The 25,914-nt window shown below is 44.6% G+C and overlaps 1 protein-coding gene across 1 annotated transcript; it reads right to left on the reverse strand.

Moving 5' to 3' along the window:
* Positions 1-22,312: 22,312 nt before the first annotated feature.
* On the reverse strand, positions 22,313-23,485 carry TENT5C (terminal nucleotidyltransferase 5C). Its single transcript, XM_074153924.1, has one exon. It carries the CDS (start codon positions 23,483-23,485, stop codon positions 22,313-22,315), a length of 1,173 nt encoding a protein of 390 aa, XP_074010025.1.
* Positions 23,486-25,914: the final 2,429 nt, after the last annotated feature.

Genomic DNA, 25,914 nt, shown 5'->3' on the forward strand with positions numbered 1-25,914 from the left:
TTGAATTTTCACATGAAATACTTCTTCCGACCAGTTGCCAGACATCTGGAGACAAACGGCTGCTAAAAGGAACCGGCATAAAACATGTATGATTTGAATAATTTGATTGACTGAAATATTTTTGCCTCTTGTTTTTCCCTCTTGCTTGGGTTGTGTCAAATCCATCTTCTACACCACCAGTAATGGGCAAAGTCTTCCAGGAAAAAGAGAGCAATCAAGACCTAATTTCCTAAATCAAAAAAAAAAGGCAAAAAGAAGAAAGCCAAGTCTGCCAATGTTGCAGATATTTGTGTCTGCTTCTAAAGAAACAAACAACTAAAACCATCCCCAAACAAAGCAACTGCTCTTCCTCCTCCCCCTCGCAAGACAGGCTAGAAAGCCGACTCTCCTTTCTGTTTTAAAGCTGCTTTTCAAAGAAAAAGGAAGTTTTCAAGTTGGAGACAGAATGAAATGGGATAATTTATGCCAGCAATTTGCACTGAGACTTCCAAAAAGCTTTAGCTCACCATTTTAGAGCAGTGCAGTCCCATAGGGCTTATACCCCGACCTGGCAAATCACTGGAGACAATAAATAAAGGAGAGGCAAAGACACATTTAGAAAACCCATAAACTCACAGAATGTAGCCAAGGGATGCCTTCTACAGAGTAAGTGCCATTGTCTCGTGAATGTGCAGTTTCTCTTCAACACCCGTGCTGCTGCGACTGTACCGACCCCTTCCAGCCTGGGAGCAGCACACAGCAGCTCAGTAGTCCCTTTTTTTTATTATTATTTTGGCCCACTTTAACTGGCAGTCCTAATTGCCCGGGCCAGGGGCACCTGCCCCAGCAAACCCTGTCTGGCAGGCTCTGCCACAGGAGCGGTGCTGGCAGTGACCAGTGGAGCCGACACATTTGGCAGCAGCTGGTGGCTTCCCGGGTGGTGCCACGGCCCAAGAAGTGCAGGCACAGCCTGGGATGCTGGTGCTCAGAAGAAGGGTTGGTACAGCTGCCGCCTCCCTGGGGATGCAGCTTCTGCAGCATCCCAAAACATGATGTGACTCTCGAGCTACGGCATAAGGTCAGGGCTTGTTTTGCCTCCCCTTTCTGGGATAAATGCCCAGGTCTCGCAAGCCTGGGGATGTGTGCCAGGGCAGCGAGCGCTGCCAGCGGCCGGATGCACGTGCTAAGGGTCTCTCCAAAAAGGCTGTGGCTGGAGAAAGGGTCCCATCCTGGCATGGAGCCTCTCCTCACTGCCTCCTCAAGGTCTTTTCAGGATCTTTTCCTCCAGAACAAAACATCAACAACCTTGCGCACAGCTGATGTTTAGTCTGAGCTCGCTGCTGTGTCTCCAGCCTGCTGCTGCCTCGCAGGGATCACTGGTTCTCAGGCATTTTGCATTGCAGAACCATCAACTCCCCGGAGAGCTGGAGAGTTTGAAGACATGGTAAGCCACCTCTACTTAGAGACTCTCGCCCAATTCAGCTAGCCGTCTGGGTGCAGGTCCCTTCTGCCTGCCTCCATCAAACCCTGTGGCTGCAGGCAACCACGCTAATGACAATGGATGGACATGGAGCAGAGCCCCACTGCAATGGGCTCTCTGCTGACCACAGCCCTCAACTACCCATCGATGCTCAGATCAGAGCACAAAAACAGGGGAAGGAGTGATTTTGTGGGGTGCAGGAGCGCAGGAAAGCAGTGGGACACATTTCTTATCTCGGGAGTGCAGAGACAGTTCCACTTCCCACGCTGTCTGCAGGCAAGAGGGGAGAGGAGATGGAGACCAAAGCATCTTGCAGCAAAGAAGTAGCTTCAGGGGCCCCCTCACTCACACACCCCAGGAAACACCTGGTTTGAGCCACTGTGCATGTGCAGGAGGATGCGGCTGGTTTCTCTCTCCTTTCCTCCCTCCCCTGTTCAGTACATTATCAGCACCAGCACCTGGGATGCTATGAAAGCTTTCACACAGGCTGCACCTGGCCCTCCAACTGTGTCCCATTTTAGCTGCAGTGTCCTCTCACAGACCTGCTGTTCTGAGTCAGAAAAGGGCACCGAGAAAGCAGCTATTTCCAGACACAAGCCTTGCTGTACCACCAGCCAGGTTCAAAAGCAGCCAGCCCAGCTGACGAAGCAGGTTAGGAGAGGGATGTGCTCCACAGGACACAGACAGCTCCCAAGTGTCCTGGCTTCGGTGTAATCAGGAGGCCTCTGTTTCTGAACATACTCCCTTTGGTTCCAGCTCCCCAGGAAATTTGGCCAGGGTGATGGCATGACCACAGTGGCCACAGTACCTGCTGCCCATGCTGCTGTTGTGCCAACAGGAAACACAAGTATGTGCGATGCCTCTGACAGAGAGGGTCTTCTTCTGAGGCTGTTGATGTTCTGGTGGCCCTACTTGAGCACAAGCCAAATTTTCCCTAGATCCAGCCCTAGGAAAGGTCTAAACCTGGCCCTAGGCTCAGAGGTTCCCCTTTCCATTTTCTCAGGCCATGACCAACACACAGCTACCTCATCCTAAGCTGTGTCCAAGCCTACAGAGAGCTACAGGTGTCTCTCCTCATGCAGCCTGCTTGGGATGGCTGGGAAGCACCAGCACATCTCTTACTGCAGCTCCCTGTGGGCTCAGAGGGGCAGCAATCATAAGCACAGCCCCTGTTAGCATTGGTGGGCACTCAGCAAGCCAAGCCACACCAGGGAGGGAATGCTCTGCAGCTGTGACCCTCCCCATAACATCTTCCAGGGACTGACAGAGAGACTGGAGCCTCCTTGGCCCACAGCGTGCTTCACCAAGCCAATCTTTCCACTGTCTGAAAGTTGTGGCCAGACCTGTCAGAGAGACCAAGCTGGGCTGATTGTGGCCAGTAGCTTGGGCTACTGTGTTGCAAGCAACATTACTCATCCCCTTGCTGAAGAAGCAGTGGGCTGGATGCAACTCAAATGCCAGTGTTTATAAGAACTCCAGCTGCCTAGCTTCTTGTTCCGGAGGCGAGGAGGAACCTCCAGGCTCCAGAGCTTTATTTCAATCCACCTCACCTTTCTCAGGCACTGCAGTCTCCTATGATATGGGACCTGGCTTCCTTGCTAGAACTTCATCTCTTCTGGCTCCTTCTGCAGAGTAGGAGAAGGAGTTGTGCAGAAAAGATGCACAATCACTTAACTATTGGTCCATAAGGCAGTCGTGAGGCTGCTCCGAAATGCTGGCTGGGATCACACTTGGCTGTTTCAGTAGGAGCACCAGAGCTAGCAGTGGAGATGGGGAGGAGGTGGGGGCTGGCTGCAGTGACTCTGCCAGAGGCAAGGGACTTGCATGGCACCAGGATGTGCCACCACGCAGGGCACTGTAAGACTTCTATCCTGCATAGCAACAAGGCTCTCTGTGATGGGCTGTTTTGCTACCCGTAGTCTAAATTGGGCCATGTGGCCAGCACCAGCTTCCCTGCTGAGAAGCCAAGGTAAGGGGAAGTGAAAGCCACAGGGACCGTGACACCTGCTCTGCCTTGCTGTTCCGCTTGTCTCTCTCTCTCTCTCAGGAAACCTTGAGTTGCTATATTTGAGCACAGATTAAGTCCTGGCTCTGTTCTTATCCTTGTTTGTGAAGTTTGACTGAGTTCACACACTCCTCTGTACACAACATGCCACACTCTGGCTGCCAGGGAGAGCTCACAGCTGGCCGGGACCCCCCACACCGCAGGGACACGGGCTCCCGGTGAGGATGCAAATGCTGTCGCCAGGCTTTCTGCACCACGGATGTGCCGGTGCACATGCTGGACTGGAGAGGAGCTGCTGAGAGCCCAGGCTGGGCACAGGCATGCGGTCCGATCCCCTCCCATACGTGGCGAGAGGTGCCCAGAGATGGAGGGTACTGGCCCTCGTCCTGCAGAGCAGAGCATCCCCCTAGAAAAGGCAGGGAAGCTGCAGCAGGGAATCTGCAATTAAAGTGGGAGAAGCTAGGGCTAAAGACAGCCCAGATGCAGAGCAGCCCCTGGAAATGGGTGTGAAAAGAAGGCCAACGGGGAGTTAGTGTGGGGGTGAGGTGGCATAAAGGAGCAAGCAGGGGCTGTAAGGATTGGGATCTGTGGGAGAGGAAGGACAAAAAAGGAAGGCCACTTGGCCTAGGCCATCCTGGGTGGCTGGGCTCCTGAATTCCCTGTTGTCCCCCATCAGCGGCATCCTCTTTTTCCTAAGGGTGACAACAATGACTTTTCCTCTTTAGGAGACTTGCCAGCCTGGGGAGGCCTGTTCCACAGCCTGACCCCTTCCCCTCCTCTCTTCAATCGCAGCTCACTGGCAGTTTTTCCTCTGCATCTATTTTTCTACCATTGAAGGGACCTTTAATTCTTCTAGGTTTCAAACGGCACTCAAGCCTACTTAGACTTTCAAGCCAACCCCCAAGTCCCCTCACTGTTTTTCTCCCCGGTGAGAGTGGAACACTGGAGGGAGGCAGCAGGGATGGGCAGTTGAGTCTGGTTTGACTGGGAGCACATATCCCTGACAGAGCTTTTATGGCAGCAGAAGAAAAGTCATCTGTGTATTCGATTTCTTCCTCCCATTGATATTTCCATGGTCAGGCTGATCTAGTCCTGACCTCTCTATCCTTAGTTACTTATTCTCCCTTATGATATTTTCTGTCTTTTACACACTGGTATCACACTCTTCCATACAAAGGTCTATACAAGAACGTATACACCATGGTCGTTATTTTTCTACCACAATACCCATTATTTTTCTACCACATGTCAAGGGGATTAGGAGTTACATGTTGAAGTACGGCCCAAACGAGGCTCTGAGCTAATACATGGTCTCTGGCCCCAGAGAGCAGGCAGACTGAAACAGGGCAGGGAGCGCACACCAGAAGAGAAAGGGGAATGTACTATTCAAAACCAGCAGCCAGGTAAGTGTTGCCTTCCAAAGGTTCTCAGCTGACCGGAATCAAGTCCCTAAACATTTTTGATTAGCATACACTGACCATTAGGTGGGAGCTGAGGTGGGAAAGCTTTTCTTCTCATATTTCTTCTATTATAGCTCTAGTCCTGAGTTACCTTCTCTGTGCAGCTGCCTACTAAGTAGGGTTTGTCTTGAGACTTGGCTTGTCTGTGCTTTTTGAGGAAGAAGCAAAGGAATCGTTGCATACGTATGCTGTGGGGAAGAGTGTTTCCAGTAAGTGCAGAGGTGAGCTTGAAGGGACACAAACTAGTAAGGTCCTGAAGAAAGGGACTTCACTGTGTGACTATTTCAATTTTCTTCTCTTTCCTTCTCTTTTCAGGTCTCCACTGATAAAACTGGGATTAAAATGTTTTCTTCTCTCGTGCCAGAAGGAAAATTAATTGATCCTTATGAGACTTTCACAGTGAAAGGATCCATGTGAAATGGTATTAACCACTTGTGACTGAGACTAGTATACATGTGCCATAGCTGTGAGTAGGTGAATGTGCAGTCTTTGAGTACGTAACATGTACAAGAAAAGCCCTGAGATGGGTGGAAATGAGCCTTCACCTTTCCTTCATTACAGGAGAATGTGAGGATGACCTGCAAGCTCAGGAAAACTTTCATTACAGACATGCTTTGAATGGAAAGTCTCCAACTTCAGTTGTTCCATTATCTGTAGACTGGTACTTTCTCAGCAAAGACCCAGATTCAGTCACATGCTGCCTGATCAGTGCCCTCCCTCAGCTCAAGAAGGAGGCTGTCTTCAGAAAGACTGGTGGGAAGAAGTCTTGGAAAACAAGCAATCCCTCTAGAGCCTTCCATACAGACCGTGATTGCAAGGAACACGGCAGCTCAGGTCGCTGAGCTCCCCATCTTCTTGTTCCCCAGCCAACCATCCCCACAGCGTCTCCGCCTCCTTTTTTGGAGATTCCTCCATCAAGAGAGGAAGCTTTTCAGGGAGTTAATCAAGTCGAGGATGTGTACAACACCCAGACTCCCTTCCCTACCCCTTCCCCACAGCTTCCAGACCACATCCGTCTGACCAGGCTAGCTTTCGCGGGGTCCTCCACGACCCCCGCCCGCGGCCCCGGGGGTGGCGGGCCTTTCCCCGCCGGGCGGCCCGGGCGCTGTCCGCGGTGCTGAGGGCGCCGCCGCTCCCCGGGGCTTTCAGGGGCAGCGGCTGGGGAACACCGGGGGGCACCGCTGGCAAAAGGGAAGTGTCTGCTCCTTGACTGAAGCCTGGTGACAAGGTGGAAAAAATAATTCCACACACACCCCACACCCCACCCAAAAAAAACCAACCAAACAAACAAACAAAAAAAAAACCACCAACCAAAAAAAACCTCAAACAAATAAACAAAAACAAGAAAAAAAACCTCGTCAAAACAAAAAACCCCAAAAAACCAACACAAAAATTGTAATTTAACATTGGAAAACGAGCTTGAGGCATGCCTTTCTCCACCCTGTACCATCTCAGGGGTATTGTCATCTTCCAACTCTAAAGGTAAAAAAAATTATGAGCCAGTCCTCTTGTGTACTTCACAATATACTCAATCCATATTCCAAACCAAATTCCCTAGCAACTGAAGGAGAGGAGGCCTTGTTGAACTTTGCAGCAGCCTGAAAAGCAAGAGGAAAGTGTAGAGGCTGAGGAGTTTCAGAAAACCGCTTCTGTAAGGATACATAGTTAATTGCCCTTACAGATTTCAACAAGCCGGCCTCTTTACAGACATTTCCCATTACAGTCCTTCCAGGCCTCTCTCTGGCCTGGAATGAATACAAATCATAAAATAAGACACATGGCAGGGGTGTTTTGGGCCATTTATTGCTGGCCCAAACAGGCACATGCAGCTGCTGAACAGGTGTGTGATATGTATAAAAGATGGCAGGGAGTAACAGAGAATGATTCAGGGATTCACTCAAAGAACACAGCAGGCATGCACAAGTAGAATGAGTCACTGCTCATTCATTGAGGTAATTAATCAGAGACAAAATCAGAGGGGAATGACTTATCTAAGCCTAAAAATGGGCTTTTAAATGCCTGACTCTCTTCTCTCTTACCTGCAGAGCCCATGTTTCTCCAAAATGAGAAACTAAACCCAAAATTTTTCCTTGTTAGCAATATTTATTTAGGGTGAGGTGGACTGGATTTGGAGGTAGTGGTAACTGTTTTCGAAACTTTTAGGGGTTAAAGTTTATTGGGTAAGTTGGGCAGGAGTTAAATCACAGGACATACGTTCCCTTTCAGAGACAGGATCATGGATCTGAACATCAGTGATCAGTAATTTTGTTTGTTTCCACTTTAGAAAAGCCTGCATCATCAGTGATGTTTAGTACCCATAGCACTAAACACATAGAAAGAATTCTTTTCAATACTCTTTGAAGACAGAAGTTCAAGAACAAATTATTTCATATATATTTCCTAATGGGAATACTGCCTTTACAGCCTTGAGTTACATTCTCCAAAGCACTGTGTCAGTCTAAAATACAGGTAGCATGTACTTGAAGCATTTTCAAAGATTCTTGTCTTACAAAATTTTAGAACAAGTTTTTCTGTGTTCCAAATCCATTTTATTTCTCAATGTCCTGGTTTGAGGTAAAATAGAACCAACTTTCTGTTCAGTAATTTTACTTCTTAGCTAGGCCTCTTCTAACTCTCTGAAATTAACAGCATATTGTGCAGAAAATCACTTGTTTTTAGAGTGATAAGACCAATGTTTGCACTTCATGCCAAGGAACAGTGTGCAGAGAGGCTCTTGCTTATACTTATTGCTATGACACCCAAGGTCAGCTAATTTTGTTATTTGCCCCATTGGAGGGTCAGAAACAGAAAAGCGTAGAGGGGTCCCACCTGCAGGGAAGAGTGGAAAGGACAGGTGACCCAAAACTGACCAACAGGGTATTCCATCCCATCTGCCCCATGCTCAGTATAAAAGCTGAGAGATCAAAAGGTCAGGCCTCTTTCGTCAATGGCCAATGTCCAAAGAGGACCCTGTCTGTTCATCTGCCTTTGATCCCAATCCGTGTGTTCCTGACTCCAGAGCTGGAATCCAGTTGCTGTTCATCACTGAGTCCAGTCTGGGACTTCCCCAGTGCCTGCCGGTGACATCATCCTGGGAGCTTGATATGGTTTTGTATATATTATATCTATTTCATTATTTCCTTTTAATTTTATTATTAATATTTCATTAAAGTAGTTTAGTTCCTTCTAAACTCATAAATCTCTTTATCTCTCCTCCTTTTCTCTTGAGAGCAAGAAGTGTGGGGAGAGCATCTGTCACCGTCATAGGCCAATTCAGCCTAAATCATGACACTCAAGCAGGCAGAGAATGCCAAGTGTGTAAAGCAAAGTATCTCTCTCATGTTCCAGCCTCATTGCTCAGTGCAGTGATCTGCTATGTCCCGTTCCTTCTACGTGGGGCAGGAAATGCAGGAAGTGAGAAAAGGATGAGAGATGACACCATAAGAAAAAATTCAAGCAGTCCACCACAGTTTTAAGCTTTGAGACTGAAGTGACTGAAATTCAAGGAACTACAGTAACAAACACACTCCCCCTCCCAACATACATCATGCCTCACCTTCCCCCTTTCCCAGCACCAAAACCTTGTTGTAAGAACAAGAGAAAAAAAAGACTCTCAGATACAAAGATGGCCCTTCTGCAAAGCTGTAATTATTTACAGCTGCCCACATAAAACTGTTCAAAGAAGCACTTCCCCATGTTTTTTTAATACCATGTAAAAAGTAGAAAGTATGCACACCTATTCATTGCCATAAAGGAAGACTTCTTCTTTAGCAACGTGACTTGGTAGAGTTATCCAGATTCACAGAGTCACAGAATGCTTGAGGTTGGAAGGGATCTCTGGAGATCATCTCGTCCAAGGCCCCTGCTCAAGCAGGCCCATCTAGAGCCAGTTGTCCAGGACCATGTCCAGATGACTTTTGAGTATCTCCAATTGTACAAGCCACATTCAAAACTGGAATCATTATACTGGGCAGCAAATACTTTGCCAACACCATTTGCAAGTGAAAGCCTGGCCTCTATCAAGACACTTGTGAGTGTCCTCAGATGTCACAATAGGGTCCATCTGAAAGACGTTGTAACAAGTTGGGTGTCGGTGTCTTTTCCCAAAAAGTGATAGGACAAGAGAAAATGGCCTCAAGTTGCACCAGGGGAGGTTTAATTGGATATTAGGGAGAATTTCTTCACTGAACAGGCTGCCCAGGAAAGTGGTTGAGTGACCACACCTGGAGGTATTTAAAAGACAGGTAGCCGTGGCACTTAGGGACATGGTTTAATGGTGGAGTTGCCAGAGTTAAGTTAATGGTTGGACTCGATGATCTTAAGGGTCTTTTCCAACCTAAATGATTTTATGATTCTATTACTGCTTTCCCCCCACCATATCTAATATTCTACCTATCTGCTTCTACTTGTTGCCTTCACTGTAGTTCAGTACAATGGCTTTTAGCCAAACCCAGCATCTCTCTTGAATGTGAAAATATAGCTCTTTGGCTATCTAATAATTCTTCCTAAAGAATTTTCCCCATTTGAAAACATTTTTTTCATCCATAAAGTTTTCTTCCTGTCTGTTTTACTCAGAATTTTCTCCTGCTGGGATATTAGGCTTTTAGAGACGTGCCACAACACATCAAACCACTAGCAGGAACACCCCATTTCACTTCCTGAAGACTATCACTTGGAAATCCCTTTCCAGACCAGCTTCCAGATCCCTTAACCGCTCCTGGCTGAACCAGTCTCACCAGTATGGTCACCAGCCACTTCTAAGCACTGACCGTTTTTCTCCTGCTGGCTCCTAAATGTTTTGGAGTAATTTTGGAGTAATTGTGGAGTCATTTTTACTTGGAAACAGGGGAGCCCTTGAAGTCCACAGAGCTAAAAATTACTTCACTCAACTATGGACCAAAGATAATTGGAGAAAAATTATTAAGAGCATGATTTAAACAAGCTTGAAAGATGTGAATTTTTCTCCTCAAAAAAAGCTCTGGTCTCTGAGTCAAACTTTCCCCTGGACCCTCTGCTCCTGCCATCGCAGCACGGCTTCCTGGCACATGCACAGGCATGGAAAAAACAAAAGCTGAGACAAGCAGGTCACTCAACTTTAGGGGAGGGTGGAAGACAGACGGTGCAAAGACTTTTCTTCCCTGCAGATGTCTCCACCCTGCTCCCTGCAGACCTTTGGCTGGAAGAGTTGCTAACACTCAGCTTGACATGGAGCAGAGAAGAATACTCAAGTAACCTGCAAGAACAGACACACATTGTCATCACAAAAACAGAGTCACAAGAAAAGAAGAAATGCCTTCAGTGGGCTTGGAAGAAAATTCCTGGTATTTTTGTCCAATTTCTGGCAGTTTGAGATAAGACTCTACTTGACCCTTTTCAGTTGTCTGTGGTGTAGACACCTCAGCCAGTCGCTCCAGCATTTCTTCATCGTCACTGGAGACACGTGGACAACTTTAGGGCCCAGTGATCTCACAGCTTGTCAGGAGAGAGGACAGGGTTGAACACAGGTTTCCAAAATGTATTCCCAACAAACAACATGAGCACATAAACCATCACATTCTCACAGCTTGTTCTGGTATGCCTGACATGAGAAACAACAGCTTTTCTCTTCCCTGAACCTCACGCCCCAATGCTGCATTGACCTCAGCCAATGCATGGGTGCACCAGCCCCTTGTAGAAGCAATGCCGTGAATATTAACCGGAGGCTGAGTTTGGACCCCAGTTAGTGCCAAGCTGAAGCATCAACGAGCGAAAAAGTATCAGACAGGTTTTGCAGCCAGGCACCAGCACCATGGGCTGCCTCATCTTACCCCTTGGGCTCAGGATAAAAGGCGTATGAAATATTATCAGCAACTTATTTTAAGTGGCTGTACATCAGGAGCCCTCAGCCAAAATAAACCCTTAGGTTTGCTCCAATGCATCTATTTTTAGAAAAGAATTTATAGAAATGATCTTTCATGAAAGAAAAATATTGTTGTGAGCCTGTGCAATATTTCACTGTGATTTTCTAAAGAAAAAATAGTCTTCACAGCGGAGCATAAGAAGCAAAACACCAGCATGAATAACAGTCGTATCTACATTTTGCTGGACTCGTCACCAACAACTGGAATCTCCAGGTGATATCTGGGAGCCAGGCGACAACTGGCACCTACCCAAAGAAAAATTAAAATGAATAAATGTAAGATGCTAGTTCTTTAAAAATATTTTTCATAATAAGAGTCCTTTGAGCTTTAAAAACAGTTCTTTAAATGTTTGTTTACAACATTTATATGATATTTACGCCTAATTTTCTCAGTGCTTCAGTTCTCTGCTAACTGTACTGTGAGAATGAAGATTTGGTTAAAGTTTAGGTAATGTGCCAGCACTCTGGCATGTCTGGATTCTCAAGAATCCATTGCTACGGAAATAAAAAGGAAATGAAACCACTGGAAAAATAAAAAAGGGATGTTAAGTTGCTATGGAGCCCGATTAAATTTAGAGGTAAGGTTTAACTTGCCACTTAATTCATGTTGTTTGGAGGTAAGACTTAACTTGACACTCAATTCGCATCATTATACAGTGAATATGGCAGGAGATTGAAGGGCCCCGTGCTGCTGCTGGGCGCTCAGCAGTGCCCTGGGGTCCTCTCTGAAATGGCCCATGCACAGAAATCCTCTCCTCAAGATGCAGAGCAGGCACCACCAGCTTCCAAACAACTCTGGCCACCCAAACCTTAAACATCTTTCTGCAGGTTTCTTAGTCCTCTGATGTCATTTTTAAAAGCAGTGTCACTTCAATGGGTATAAAATGTAATCGTTTACATCAGACTATTTCAAACAGTTCCATGAACCAGTGCTATTACACTGCAGCCTATTTGTGATATATTACAATGTAATATATAAAATGATGAATAGACTCCTCTGAGACAGTCCCTCTTATCAATTAAACATTGCAATCTATCAAGTATGCCTGAAACAGCCTCAAGATCAGTCATCATAAAGAAACCAGATTTAAATTGCTTTTTCTCTGTGGTTTTTCTCTTCTTCAAATACAGACCAGTATAATGCATTACAGCAGTACTACTACTAGATTTCCATGAAGTCTGTGATCTAAGTGTGCTGCCTTCCCCTCTTCAGGGCTCATTTTCTGGTCCAGGAAATGGTAGTAAATAGGAATCCTCCTTCTATCAGAGAAGTGCTGTGAGGAAGGAGGCTAATCACCAATTTGACGCAGGCGCATACTTAGCTGGAATATTACTCTACATTCAGAGTTTCCTCTGCTCCAAAACAGATGCCGTTTTTTACAAGCAGCACTTCTCTGGAATAACTCCATGAATTTGCTGCCAGAGGCTGAGCCCCATCCGCACGTGTTGCTCCCACCAATCGAACAGGGCTGTGGAAACATAATCCAGCGCAGCTGGGCAGCAGGACAGCTGTAACATAGAGCTGTAGCCACTCGGATCTGCCAGGCCGTTAGCAAATCCCTCATAGCATTTGACAAACTCCCACTGGTGTCGCAGGGAATTTGGGCAGTGGGGTTGACAGCAGGCAGGCTCTCTTCCCCAAAATAACTTTCTTTCCCCCATTCTTAAGAAAAGCTGCCTGAGAGGAGAAAGTGGAAGGGAGCTCACGAAGTCTAGAGAGCTACATCAGTCCTGGCAATTAGTCAGGGCTGCACAACAGTTGGGGAGCCCCACATGAGCAGTAAAACAGACAAGCAGAATGATTGTGATGACTAACAGATGTGATGGCAAGAGCAGAAACATGGAGCTCTTCACTTCGATCATGTTGTGAACTCGTGCTCCAGGGATACTTGTCACCACAGTGTTTTAGACATGGGGGTGCAGAGGAGAGGACTGAGGAACTGCTGTTAAGCTTTCTCTACCGTCTCTACTCAGTATTTGCAGGGGGGAAAATTATTCCCAAAATAGCCTGCATCCAGTACCTTTGTGGAGTTTGTACTAACGATGGTTTTAAAACACCTGCAGGTTTCAAAGTGCCCACAACGACCTTGTGTACTCTTCAGTATGCAAGAACAACACAAAACTGTGAGCACTTCTGTCATCTCCAGGCACTACACAACACTTAAGGTAAAAAGATAATAAATAGTGAAGAAGATGAGTTACTTTTTCCATCAACATTGTGACTATTTGCCCATAGGATTCAGGCAAAATGTTTTTCTAATACCATCAAATGCAAATTACTACATCTGGAAACCAGGAGCACAGATGTTGTCAACACCAGATGGGAGAGGCTGCCTCAAGAAGCAGCAGATGGACTTTGAAATCACCACGAATAACTGACTCTGCATGAGCACTCCGCATGCCATAATGCCATCGCAAAAACAGTGGGCGCAGTTTGTGGACACAAATATCAAGAGGCTGAGAAGAAATCTTATCACTATTTTTTTATCCATGGTATGTAGAACACTGGGCCAGCAACTGGTGCTGGGTCATGAGATGCACAGGAACCACAAAGTTCCAGAAGAAAAGGTTTCCAGCTTCTGAATCCAATATATACAACATAAAGCTTCAAGTGCTCATTTTCCGCAGTTCATTCAAGAGCCAAAGGGATTAGTGGATAGCATGAGATTGCCTGGGACTTTTCAGCCTTGTTGATAAGGATTCAGCAATCCACAGGTCGAAGATGAAGTTCAAAGACCAATGTGGAAATGCAAATTAATTTCTCAGCAATAACCACAATCAAATATTAGAACAGATTTTCCAAGTTCACAATGAATTGCCACTACTGAGCACCTTTAGGGCAAGATTGAATAACTTTCTGGGAGGCATACTGAGATACAGCTTTCAGAGTAAGTTATTCCGGTAAGTGTTAGAGAGGGAGTGGAGAAGGGAATTGTTGCAGGTGGACATTCTGCAGTGAGAAGGATGTCTACAAAGGGACCAGCCTGAGGGTGTAATTCATGTGCCACACATCTGATACATTCAGAAGACTTGCTGCATGGGGATAGTGACTGAATCAGAAGCCTCACGCTTGAACCGTTCTCTTGCAGGGGAGATAATTTTCCCTTTGCTTGAAGTGCGATCAGTATAATCCCTGGGTTTCACAGTTTTCTGGAGCAGATTTGCTACATGAACAGGTGGAATAAAGTTAACATGTTTCAGGGGTATAAGAGCCCATGAACTGCCTGATCATGTCATTCACATGCTGAAACATAGACTGCAATAAACCACATAACATCAGAAGGGGAATTTTCCAGCTTTGACAGTGAGACCACCTCTACAGCACCAAATCATCACTTGCCTGCTGGGAACACACAGGGACAGATTATTTCCCCAAAGCAGTTCGGGCCTTGTATGTTTGTTGAGGATCTCCTGAAGTACGCAGGCTAGCTACAGGAGTTTATCAGTGACAAGAGGGTTATTGCTACGGATTAGATTGGCCAGCTTCCTTGTGCTCTGTCTTGCCCAGACCTCTCCAACAGTTTGCACTTCTCCATTCTCCAAACAGTGAAGGGACCACGGATTGTCTCCTGCTCTACTTATCAGTGATGAAGACTCAGCACAGTATTTTGCGGGATCAGCCAGCCTAGGCAACTAGTTCCTGCTGGTTTACTAAACCACCCAGCCGAGAGTCGATATGACAACCCTGGAGTAGGTGTTATAGCTTTCCTTAACATACGTGTGAACTACCAGTTTAGTATCTAGCAGCTGCTTTGCACACAGTTCTTGGCAAGACTCTCTTTTTCCAGCATGATGACTCAACTCTTTCCTACTAGGAAAATTACTAAGGTTTGGCAGGTTAACTGCTCCCTTCACCAGGCAGTCTTGTCTATAGGGCACGGAGCTCGTCTTTTTCTCATTGAAATGAAGCAGAACAGATTACAGCACTGCTATTGCAGCAAAACATGGTCGCTATGTCTAACACCCACACTCAAGTGACATATTGATACTACACCCTTTGATAAATCTCCCTTTTAAGTTGCTTTTAAGCAACTATCCCTTTTAAGGATAAACACAAATCCTGTTTTACTGCTGAAAACAGCAACTTCAGGTAGTTTATTAGTGTACTAAATATGTAATAAGAAATATTCAAAATTAGCTGGCACGCAAAGAAAACCTCTGTTTCTCTCACAGGAGCATCTACTCTGTCTCTGTAAGGGCACGTTAAGTACTCTGATTTCAAAAGTATCAAATATTTCACATTCTATCACAGAAGAAAGCAGGTAAATTGGTGCATCTGCCAGAACAACGGCAACAATTTGGAGTACCATTTGTCTAATGCCTCTCACTCCCCCATCACAGGACTGAGGTCATCTTGCACAGCATGGAGAAGGCTGGGTTCCAGCAGTACACAGAACAGGGCACTTGCAATCGAAATTTCACTAACAATACAACAGCAATAGAGCAACATCATCTTTCTTTTTTAGTTCCTCTCAATTTTTACCATTATTTAAGTTCCTTATGGAACTGAAAGAGCACACAGTGCCACTTGCGTAAGCATAGCTATTTTGCTGTTTCAGTATCAAACCCTGCAAATCTAAGTTTGGTATTCTAGAAACTTAAGGATGTTACCCAAAATAACTCTGAAGCTTTTATGATGAGACCAACTGAGGAGTTAAGGTAGGGAGTTTCAGGTGACAAGCAGATGGTTTATGTTGCCCAGCTGCGTTATCAGGTCCCCATTTAAAATCAGAGGGCAGCACTTACATCTTGAAAAGGGACTATACAAGTGTCATGATTACTTCCATGGAATCACACTGCCTCCGCTAATCTCTGAAGTTTCCACTGCAGGTGCCACACTGTCCCAAAGGCTGGAATTTCTCCAGCATTACTTAACTGAGAGGCTAGAGTTTGTCTGAGCTCTGGGGGGGACTAGAAGCAAGCATGCTTTTCACAGTCCATTTATGAATGTGCAAAGTCCTTATGAACGTGCAAGGCATTTGACACTGTTCTGCACAACATCCTTGTCTCTAAATTGGAGAGAAATGGATTTGACAGATGGACCACTCAAGTGGATAAGGAATTGGCCAGATGGCCACTCTCAAAGTGTTGCGGTCATCGGCTCCACGTCCAAGTGGTGACAAGTGGTGCTTCTCAGGGGTCGGTATTGGGACCAGTGCTGTTTAACATCTTTGTTAGTGACACGGAGAGTGGCATAGAGCGCACCCTCAGCAAGTTTGCAGATGACATCAAGCTGTGTGGTATAGTTGACACAGTGGAGGGAAGGGATGCCAGCCAGAGGGACCTGGACAGGCTTGAAGTGCAAGGTCCTGCACCTGGGACATCGCAATCCCAGGCACAAATACAGGCTGGGCTGAGAATGGATTGAGAGCAGCCCTGAGGAGACAAACTTGGGGGCATTGCCTGATGAGAAGCCCAACATGACCAAATAATGTGTGCTTGGTCAGAAAACCAACTGTATACCGGGCTGCATCAAAAGCCAGCAGGTTGAGGGAGATGATTCTGCCTCTCTACTCTGCTCATGAAACTCCACCTGGAGTACTGCATGCAGCTCTAGAGCCCCAAATATAAGAAGGGCATAGATCTATTGGAATGGGTCCAGAGGAAGGCCACAAAGATGATCAGTGATGGAGCACCTCCCCTGTGAAGACAGGCTGAGAGAGCTGGGGTTGTTCAGTCTGGAGAAGAGAAGGCTCCAGAGAGACCTTATAGCACCCTTCCAGTACATAAAGGCAGCCTACAGGAGAGGTGGGGAGGGACACTTTATCAGGGAGTGTTGACACAGAATGAGGGGTAACTGTTTTAAACTGAAAAAGGGGAGATGTAGATTAGATACTAGGAAGCAATTCTTTACTGTGAGGTTGGTGAGACACTGCTTCCAGTTGCCCAGAAGAGCTGTGGATGCCCCATCCCTGGAAGTGTTCAAGGCCAGGTTGGACGGGGCTTTGAGCAACCTGGTCTAGTGGAAGGTGCCCTTGCCTATGGCATAGGGGTTGGAACTCGATGATCTTTAAGGTCCCTTCCAACCTAAACCATTCTATGTTTTTTTTATGCTAGACCAGGAGGAGCAGCAAACAGACTGCCACATGGACTTAACTTTTATTTAGCTTTGACCTGCTCCACTCCCATTGACCATTGGTACGTAGAAGCATCAGCTCTTGGGACACAGAGTAAAAGCACAAAGACTTTCAACCTGTAAATAACCTGAAGAGCAATTGCTGACTTTGTCACCTCCTTGGCTTAAAAGCTGAGGTATGCAGAGACCCCCAATTTGGAGTAGCATATGAACTGGACTGCATCACAGAAGAGATTGGCAGGCTCTAGCTCAAACCAGACACTTGTATCTAACTGTGCCTCAACAAGTTTTAAAGTCGAGACCAGGAAATGGTCAGAAAGCGTAAAGATGGTTCTCTAGAAACTGTCACTATAGCATCACCGAAAGCTGACTCATAACTCACTTAACTGACTAATCTGCATAAAGTTAAGGCAGGTGTATACATTCATGAGGAAAAAGAGAATAACATCTAAAAACCAAGCATCACTGTGTACACCATCACTGTTTCTCCCCCTCAGTGTATCTAAACACACATTGGCCAAAAAGCTTCACAAATACTTTGTCAGTACTATTTAGACACAAGAATTATTTGAGGCAAGTAATGTTTAGCATAAGTTTATTTGCACAAGAATTTCAGAATCATTAAGGTCCAAAACCCAATTTCCAAGAATGACAAGTGAACACCACAGTGCAGAACAGCAGACAAAGTTACTGTGACTAATCTCACATTTGGGCTTATCACAAATCCAAATATCTCTAGTACCTTATTTTGCCACCTTAAAAAAAAAAAAAGACTCACTTCTTCCAAAGAGACAAGGCAGATTTTCCAAGAGCTGACTTCTTTTAATAGTAAAAAATAATATAAGAGGAAAAATAGAAAAAAAGGGCCTTATAAATTTCAACAGAAAGTGCAATTTTAATCAGAAAGAGACAAGCCCAATTCAGACACTTCAATGAGTGGCCTTCTCTTCCAATACAAGTGAGAGAAACCAGAGTGCTCCAGCCATTCCCCCCAAAGCTTCTACAACTATAGCCCAGCATCCCACCTTATAACTAGTTTCATTGAAATTAAAGAACATACATGAAATACTCAACCATTTGTTAAATATGGTGAAGGTAAGACTTAGATGCAAAGGCTAGAAGTATTACCATCCATTTGGCTCTCCCAATGCCCAAATTAGATCAAGTTGCCATGGTCTATGGTCAATTTATTTCCTATTCCTGTGTCTAACGATTATGGCACCCTGATTGAATGAGTTGAATGAGGGGGATAGTAAACAAGTACCATCAGTACACTGACAACTTAATTGAAGCTATTTGTCCAAGTTCTCTTTTAAGAGGCCTTTTCCTAAGCACTCATATAGTGATAAGCAGAGATCACTACCAACATCAGTAGTTATTCTAGTGATCAGAAACCCACAAAGCCTAGGCACAAAACATACCAAATGCTTAACCTCAGAACTCAATCCCAAAATATGGGCCTTTAAGTTTCAATAAAAAGCTTCAGGTATTTGGACCAGATTTAAATACTACCTACTGCTTTGTAGACAAGATATGAATGTTAAAATAAAGTGTGAGAATCTTTTGAAAAATGGTTACTCAAGAGCAAGCAGTAGTCATCAACCTCCAGCTTACTGATTGACTGAACTAGCTGAGGACAAACACAGCAAGAATTAAATCTTGAGCTGAGGGAGCATGAAGTATGCTTTATCTTACAGCTTTTCAGAGTGACCATGGATCAGCATAGAGATTTTACCAAAGTGACTAAAATCCAGTCTACTACTAGGTCTCTTTGGTAGCATCTTTATCAAATAAAAAAAAAAAAAAAATCTTACAATGAGGAAGTTACACGAATAAACTCTAAGTCAGGGGGACTTGGCAATAAATACTGACAACAGATGCTTAGCCTGACTGCTTAGCCCAGCAGAGCTTATAAACTACAGGAAGAAAACAGCTATTTTAAACCGCATAACCTAGTTCACTACAAGCCCAGTCCTGAGGAATGATGCACTGATACAAGACTTGCAGTCTACTGTTACTGCAGCTTTGTTTTGATGCCACTACCCAGAGGGAACATGTCAGGGTAGTAGTCTGAAGTAGTCTCTCTAACTTCCACTTGACACACAAGCGAGCAAGAGGATAGAGCAGGTTTGCAGAGGCATCTTTTAGTACTGAAGGGAGACTTAATCAAGCAGGCAGCTTAGACTTGACCTAGGGTCATCAATATTAACTTTTACCTAGTTAGTGCTCATTCTCATGTTACTCCTTACTACAGGGGTCACCATAAACCTGAACTTGAACCAGCTAGCACACGCCAAACGAAGCCACTGCTATATGCAACATCAGGCTGCTAGGACAACTTGAAAGAGAAAGGGGTAGACTGCTTGCAACACAGTTATGAAAAACTACTGAGTATTCCAGCTCTACCTGTCAAGCTAGGATTATTTTGAAGGCAATGGGACAGTGTCCCAGCAATCCCTTATACAGCAGGGCCAATGCAGTAGGTAGCGTGCAGCTTCAGGATACAAGAGCAGAGCATCTAGTAGCCAGGCTACAAAGCACCAATATTTCTAATATGCCAGAGCAACTTAAGAGGCAGACAGGGAACACAGCAGTCCTGCAAAGCTTAAACCCAAGCATGGAGCAGTCATTCAACATAAAGCTTCCTCAGATGCCTCAGCAACAAATTACATTAGCAAAAGCACAATTATTTATGGCAGGAAGCTTAAATTCTCTACAGCTCTACCTCAGTAGGAATTCATTAGAGCCTTTTTTCTAGCACTCCCTTTTCCAACAGATGCACCTGGCCTGATGTTCAGTAGCCAAGGCATTCAAAGGCTAGTAAAATATAAATATTTCAAGCTTGCAAGGACTCCTCCTTGGCATCTGACCACTTCTTCCACATGAGCTGATGCACAGGAACAGTTTCTAAAGATCAGCCATGAGATTGCACAAGACAAATACATGAGTCTAAGCTATTTGATATGCAAATCAAGCATGTCCCTCTAAGCAACGGTTTACTTCTGCAATAGGTATAGCTTAGGTTGGGTTTAAAAACAGCTATTTAAGAGATAATAGCAATTAAACTCCTAAGCAAAAGACTTCCTTCTTTCTAGTAACACTCTGTAGTAAGCCAAGTATTGCCTTGCATGCAGAAGTTATTCACGGCTTCCAGCAGCAAGCTTGCACTAAGTTTAACACACATGACAACACTGGCATCATGTTAGTTTTTAAAAAGCCTTCCAAATAGGCTTGGGTGAGAGATGCCTTGTCTGTAAGCTACACCAAGTCCAAGCCACAGTTAATGAAAGAGGCTGGGTTCACTTTCAAGTTTAGCTACTTTGGCTGACTACTCAGGAAGCCTTTAATAAATTAAAAAAAAACCCAACAGAAGACAGTAGCAAATAGACAAAGAATGTAGTGAAGTTGCTTACAAGACTGTTCAAAAAATTAAGCTAAAGCATGCTTGGCTACAGTCTGCTTTCTGGATCATATCCCTCCCTGCTTTCATAAGCTAAATGAAGAATTCTGAACAAAAGAGTAGCCTTGCTGCTCTACTGAGGCCGTCTTTGTGAAGTAGTTATGAGGAGTGAGAGAACTTGTAATGTAACTAGAATGTTTTTGGTCCTATGAGGAAGAGGCACATTCTTACTGCCATTTAAGTGCTGCACTGCTACTGTTTCTACCTTGAACAGCAACCATAGCCAGTGAAACACCAGTGTTTCTCCTTTACCTTCTAAGCTTAAATCATTTGTTTGATCAGGCACTTTGGTCTCGCAAGCTTGCAAAGATGGCTAGAAGTCATAAAAAAAGGTTTAGCAAACAAGTGTTCTTAAACATTGCACCAGTACATATTAAATAGCCCCAAGATTGGCCTTTCTAGTCTACTTCTCTGGTTAAGCAAAGGAAACTCAAGATCATTTGCTATACATATTTCACTAATGCAATTCAGTGAGAATTATCCGGTTAATATAACAGTTTCTAATACCACTATATACATAACTGGGGAATTTTTAACCTTCCTTATAAAGCACACGAGTTTCAAAGCAGCAAGTTCAGCAAATATCCTTTTGGAAGGTCAGCCCCCCAACACCTCCAAGGGAGTACATACTCTTCCAGAGACTATTCTGAAAACAGCGACAGACTTTCACCACATACAGCCTCTGTGGAGAGATCCACTTAGGGTTTATATACCTCTTCAAGAGCAGGTTAAGACAGTAAAGAGGAAGAATTTGACTATAACCACTCAAAATACTATCTCATACAGTGACCGGGTGATAGTGATAAACCAGTAAGATAACCCTTAAGTGGTGACAGATAGACAAGCCTTCAGGACCTGCCTGAAGTTGTACAAGAAGAGATTCATTTTAGGAGGCACTTTAGGACTTTATACTGTGGCAAAAGTGCACATCATCCTGCAATTTACAGTGGTTCATGTTTTTAGGGATTTTTGTTTGGTGCCTTTATTTTCTTTGCTCGCTGTGGACCTGTGAGGAAGAAAGTTGGGCCAAACCTCAGTGTAAGAGTTGTGTTACTTTCCAACTGTGCCAAAAATTGTTTTGAAAGATGTAGTCAGAAAATCTTTATCTTAAGCCTGGACTCAACAGTATTTTTCCATCCTAACTATTCAAACTGTGGTTCCAATTCTATTTAAGGCTCCAATTCCTCATTTCAAGGACTTTTCACATTAGCAAGTTTTAGATTGCATTTTGGTGCATGTTTAGAGATGCAACCTTCCAAATTTTTGTATCAAGAATAACTTAGCCAGCTTATGCTTTAGAGATAGACTTACTAATCCATCTTCAACTTGCAAGAAATTAATCTTGAACTTGAGGCATACATCCCTAGAACTACAGGAAACAACATCTAGGCCCTCTACAAGATACAGTATCCATACCATTACCAGTTCTCCACAGCCAGAAAGTAAAAGCAGCCCAAGCACAACACGAGCCCACACTCACACAACTAGTTCAATAGAAAGTTGGGCAGAACTTGAACTGAGGAAGTGTAGAGTAATGAGGTTAGGCAATAGAAAGCAGAGTTTTGCTGCTATCCCAGGAGTGGTTTCTGCCCTGCTCAAGACATTTTACAGTCTTTCCTCTATTAACTAACCCAGTTTACCAAATACTCCACTTAGATCAAATGTCAATAGCCACTTCCAGAACTAGTACAGAGTTTTGTAATTACTCCTCTGAACATTTGGCTGCTGGTTCTCTTTTCCTAATGAAGAGATAATAAGGCTTCTTGGTATTTGTAGGGGTATACTGAAAGGTTCATAGCAGGTCACCTGGTTGCATATTCCTACTGTACACCAGGAAATGGACAGTCCAATGCAGTCATGTTTCCATTAGAAAACCTCCAACTGACAGTTATTTCTTGTCTATATACACTCGGCATCTTGGCCTTCAGTAGCCTCCGCGCTCAAGTGAAACAGTCAATTGCAAGGCAACCAAGTGGGGTAGGACTGGCTGTACGGCACAGGAGCGTTCGCAAGATAGTAGTTGCTGAAGTTTACATCACTAACATAAGGTGCTGGCTGGTAGTAACAAGTAACAGTAGTGGCATTAGGGATGATGTTTTGTTCTGCCAGCACTTTGAGTGCTAACAGAGAAATCAAGTTGAGAGTCTGTCTTCGCTCATGTCCCATGAGACAGACTGTGCTCTCATTCACCACCCTGCGCAGAATCATGAGGTAGTCATATTTGCTCCTTTCTTCTTTGGAGAAGTGGTTCTGGAGGTAGGTCTCTAGTTTGCGCTGCTGATCCAGGATATCTGGGAAGTCTATGAAGAATCGGGAGCACATGTAGCGCTCTAATGTTTTGATCTCATCCTTATCCATGGGCCTGAAGTCTCGTACTAAGAGGTTACTATACTTTAGAAGCCCACCACCTCGGATCTCTTCAGGATTTTTGGTAGCTATCAGCTTGTTCTGGAGGTGATCAAAAGCTGCTTCAAAGTCTCCATACATGCTCTCCCCGATCACAGTTGGATGGAAGTGCTCCGACATGGGGGTTTCTGAGTAGTCATAGTAAAAGAGCAGGGAGTCCAGTATGATTTGGAAAGAGTCCACACTAAACTCAAACTGTCGCCTTATACAGTCTACAAACTTCAGCTCCACATTCCTGCCATGTTTGTTGGAAAGTGATATCAAGCTCCAGCGGTCAGACTCCGTGTACACTTTGACTAGCTTCTGGATGTAGGCTTCCTTCAGCGTTACTGGACTGATTTTTAGCTTGCTTACTCCTTCTGGCAAGAAATTCAAGAGGGATCGCAACACCACATCTCGAACTAACTGAAACTCTGCCTCACTTGGAAGAGAAACTTGAAAAATGAGATCCAGGTCTTTGCATCCCAGCCCATTATCCTTTACCAGGACATGACCAGCTGCAGAGCCATTCAGACGGACATCATGTACCACAATGCCTGCTTCACTCAGCCTACTCCGAACAGTCTGAACAATGTCCTTCAGAGTTATCTTCAGCGTCGGGAAGTTACCTCGTCCATGGATCGGAACCACCTCTGTAAGAACCTCATGCAGACGGCTGACCTGCTCCCAGTTCAGTACACTGCATGACATGCAGTCTGTGTTACTTCCCTTGCCTGCCATCTTAAGGCTTTTCTTCTCCAAAGAAACTGCAGGGAGACGGAATTAAAAAAAAAAAAAAAAACACAAGTCAAACTTTCTGCTTATGCTTCTTAGATATCCTATGCTTTGCTTTTGTGTTTACACATACAGACAGAAATCAGGAAGAAATAATTCTGTTATAATAATATATATTATTATAATATATATTATATATAATATATTATAATAATTCTATGTACTAATGATTATCAGCAAGCCTTTCACCTGAAGTGATACTCAGCTCCTTTGTTGGTTCAGACAAAATGTTTTTTTGGTGAGGTAGAGCTAAGTTTTTCAGCAAAGCTGTTTGTGTCAAAGAGAAATTATCAATGAAGACGACACATAAGCTTTAGCTAAATTTAAGATCATTTGCAACACCAGATGAAGCCAGAAGAACCATAAGTGCAAAGCACTTCTGAAATCTAAGCTTTGAACTTGTTTCATTATACATAAAGCTCAAACTGCTCTCTCCAACTAGCACACCAGTGGAAGACTCAGGTGTTAGTTTCAGGGCTTAGAAATCCAACCCACAGAAAGTACATTAATTATGCCAGACACACAAAATTTTTCTTTTCATGTCTTTCCTTTCTTAACCATCCAGCATCTATTACTCATAGGTTAAGGGCCAAAAACACCTTGCTCCTGCAAAAAGCTACAGCACTTCAGCATCCTGGACAGAATTTCAGCTACAGTCAGATAACACACCTATTCAATTTGTGCTCCCATCTTCATAAGCAGCTCTTTACTCTTCAGACACACTGCATAGTCAAACTACCTTTTTGGAAATAGTCATGCTTTTCCCAACCTTTTGCTGATTTGTGGAGGACAAACAAGATCATAAGAGCTGGCTTACACTGAGACGAGATTAAGGCACACATCACGTTAGCATTAAGCTTTAACACTAAGGACTTAAGAACCTCACTGACCAGACTTGCTCACAGCCTCATTTGAACCTCTGCACTTTGTAAAGAATCTTGTCACAGTTGACCAGATCATTCTCTTGTGCTTAAGCGGCTTGTGTTTTGAAGTATGCAGATACTTACATATGTCCTACAGTCATGCAACTCCAAGTGGTATTAATACACTTTTCTCTTTTTAAGTGTTCCAGGTTTCTATTGTGGCCAGGTGCTTCCTGACAGCTACAGACTAATTGAGGACTCACCTTCTTCTGCCCCGAGTATTTGTGAAGACTGCAGCTGCCAAGGTCAGACTAGGCAGACTTAAGGTAATTAACTCTTGCCTACCAAGAATCATTTAAATCCAGCCATACAGTTTCCTAATATGCATCAACATAGTGCATGGAACATTTTTTAATTAAGATTCAAAAAGCAGCTGATTTCATGTCATTTCATGCCTGTCCTCTTCCAGCTTTTACTCCATTTGACTTGTCACCTCCTCTACAGAGGACAGTCAAATCCTAGATCAAATATACAGTAAGGTAAAAGTGCTCCTGGGGAAGCAACTTCTGCCCTTAAGCACAAGCTGCTGCATTACAAGCTCTGCTGCTGTGGGTCACATCAGCTCCAGCAGGCAAAAAACAAGCCTGTGATTCGCAAGATGATTAGCCCAGGACAAATCAAAGGGTTCTTCAAACTCAGTCCTTAAGGCTGCAACACCAGCATAAACCCAGAGGTATCAAGCCTGCCAGCAGCTGACCTCAGGCACTTCAAACACATTCAAGTACCTTTTCATCTTAAAGCCACTGTATTTCCATTAAATCCTTCAGATCACTAAAAGACACAAGAATGTTCCATAACTTCTAGCGTAAGGTGCAAGAGCCTTCAGCTACTACCTCTGAAAGCATTCCCTCTCCTCTTTCCCATTTGTAGCCTTCTCAGCAGCTAAGACAACATGTGCAGCCCACCCAGCCACCAGAAAGGACTGGGAGCAATGCTTCCCACCCCACACATACTTGGTTCTGCTTGGCGAGTCTCATCTGGGAGAACAACACGCATTGCTGCCCTTGTGGGGAGTTAATGAAGTATTTCATTTCCGGTGTGGCAGAGAGTTTAATGCCCAGGCTATCAACCTATGAAGCCTCCCACCCGCAAGTCACTCACGTGTTTGCCTACTCTGCAAGACTTATATTAGGGACAACAGGATCCTAGCCACTTTAATGTACTTGGGATACTAGCAGTTGGCATGCCTCTTGTATCACTGCCAACATTCTCCATCACAAGGTCTTATGCCTGAAGATGCGGACTTGCCTGGGAAGAAAAAGAGACAGGCACTACCTATTTTAAATACCAAGAGGAAAGAGTCTTGTCACTTCACTTGGCTGCGAACCTCGAGGTCAGAGGCAGAAGGAGAGAGGACAACACGCTTCCCTTCACCTTCCTCACGATGAAGCACAACACTCCGGCAGCAGGAGATTTCCCTCCCAGGCATAAAACCTGACACGACACCTGAAG

Source organism: Numenius arquata, chromosome 1, assembly GCF_964106895.1.
Source record: "Numenius arquata chromosome 1, bNumArq3.hap1.1, whole genome shotgun sequence".
Lineage (NCBI taxonomy): Eukaryota > Metazoa > Chordata > Aves > Charadriiformes > Scolopacidae > Numenius > Numenius arquata.

Excerpts from the sequence above, each read along its gene's own strand:
- TENT5C (XM_074153924.1), bottom strand. The coding sequence starts at position 23,485 with ATGGCAGGCAAGGGAAGTAACACAGACTGCATGTCATGCAGTGTACTG.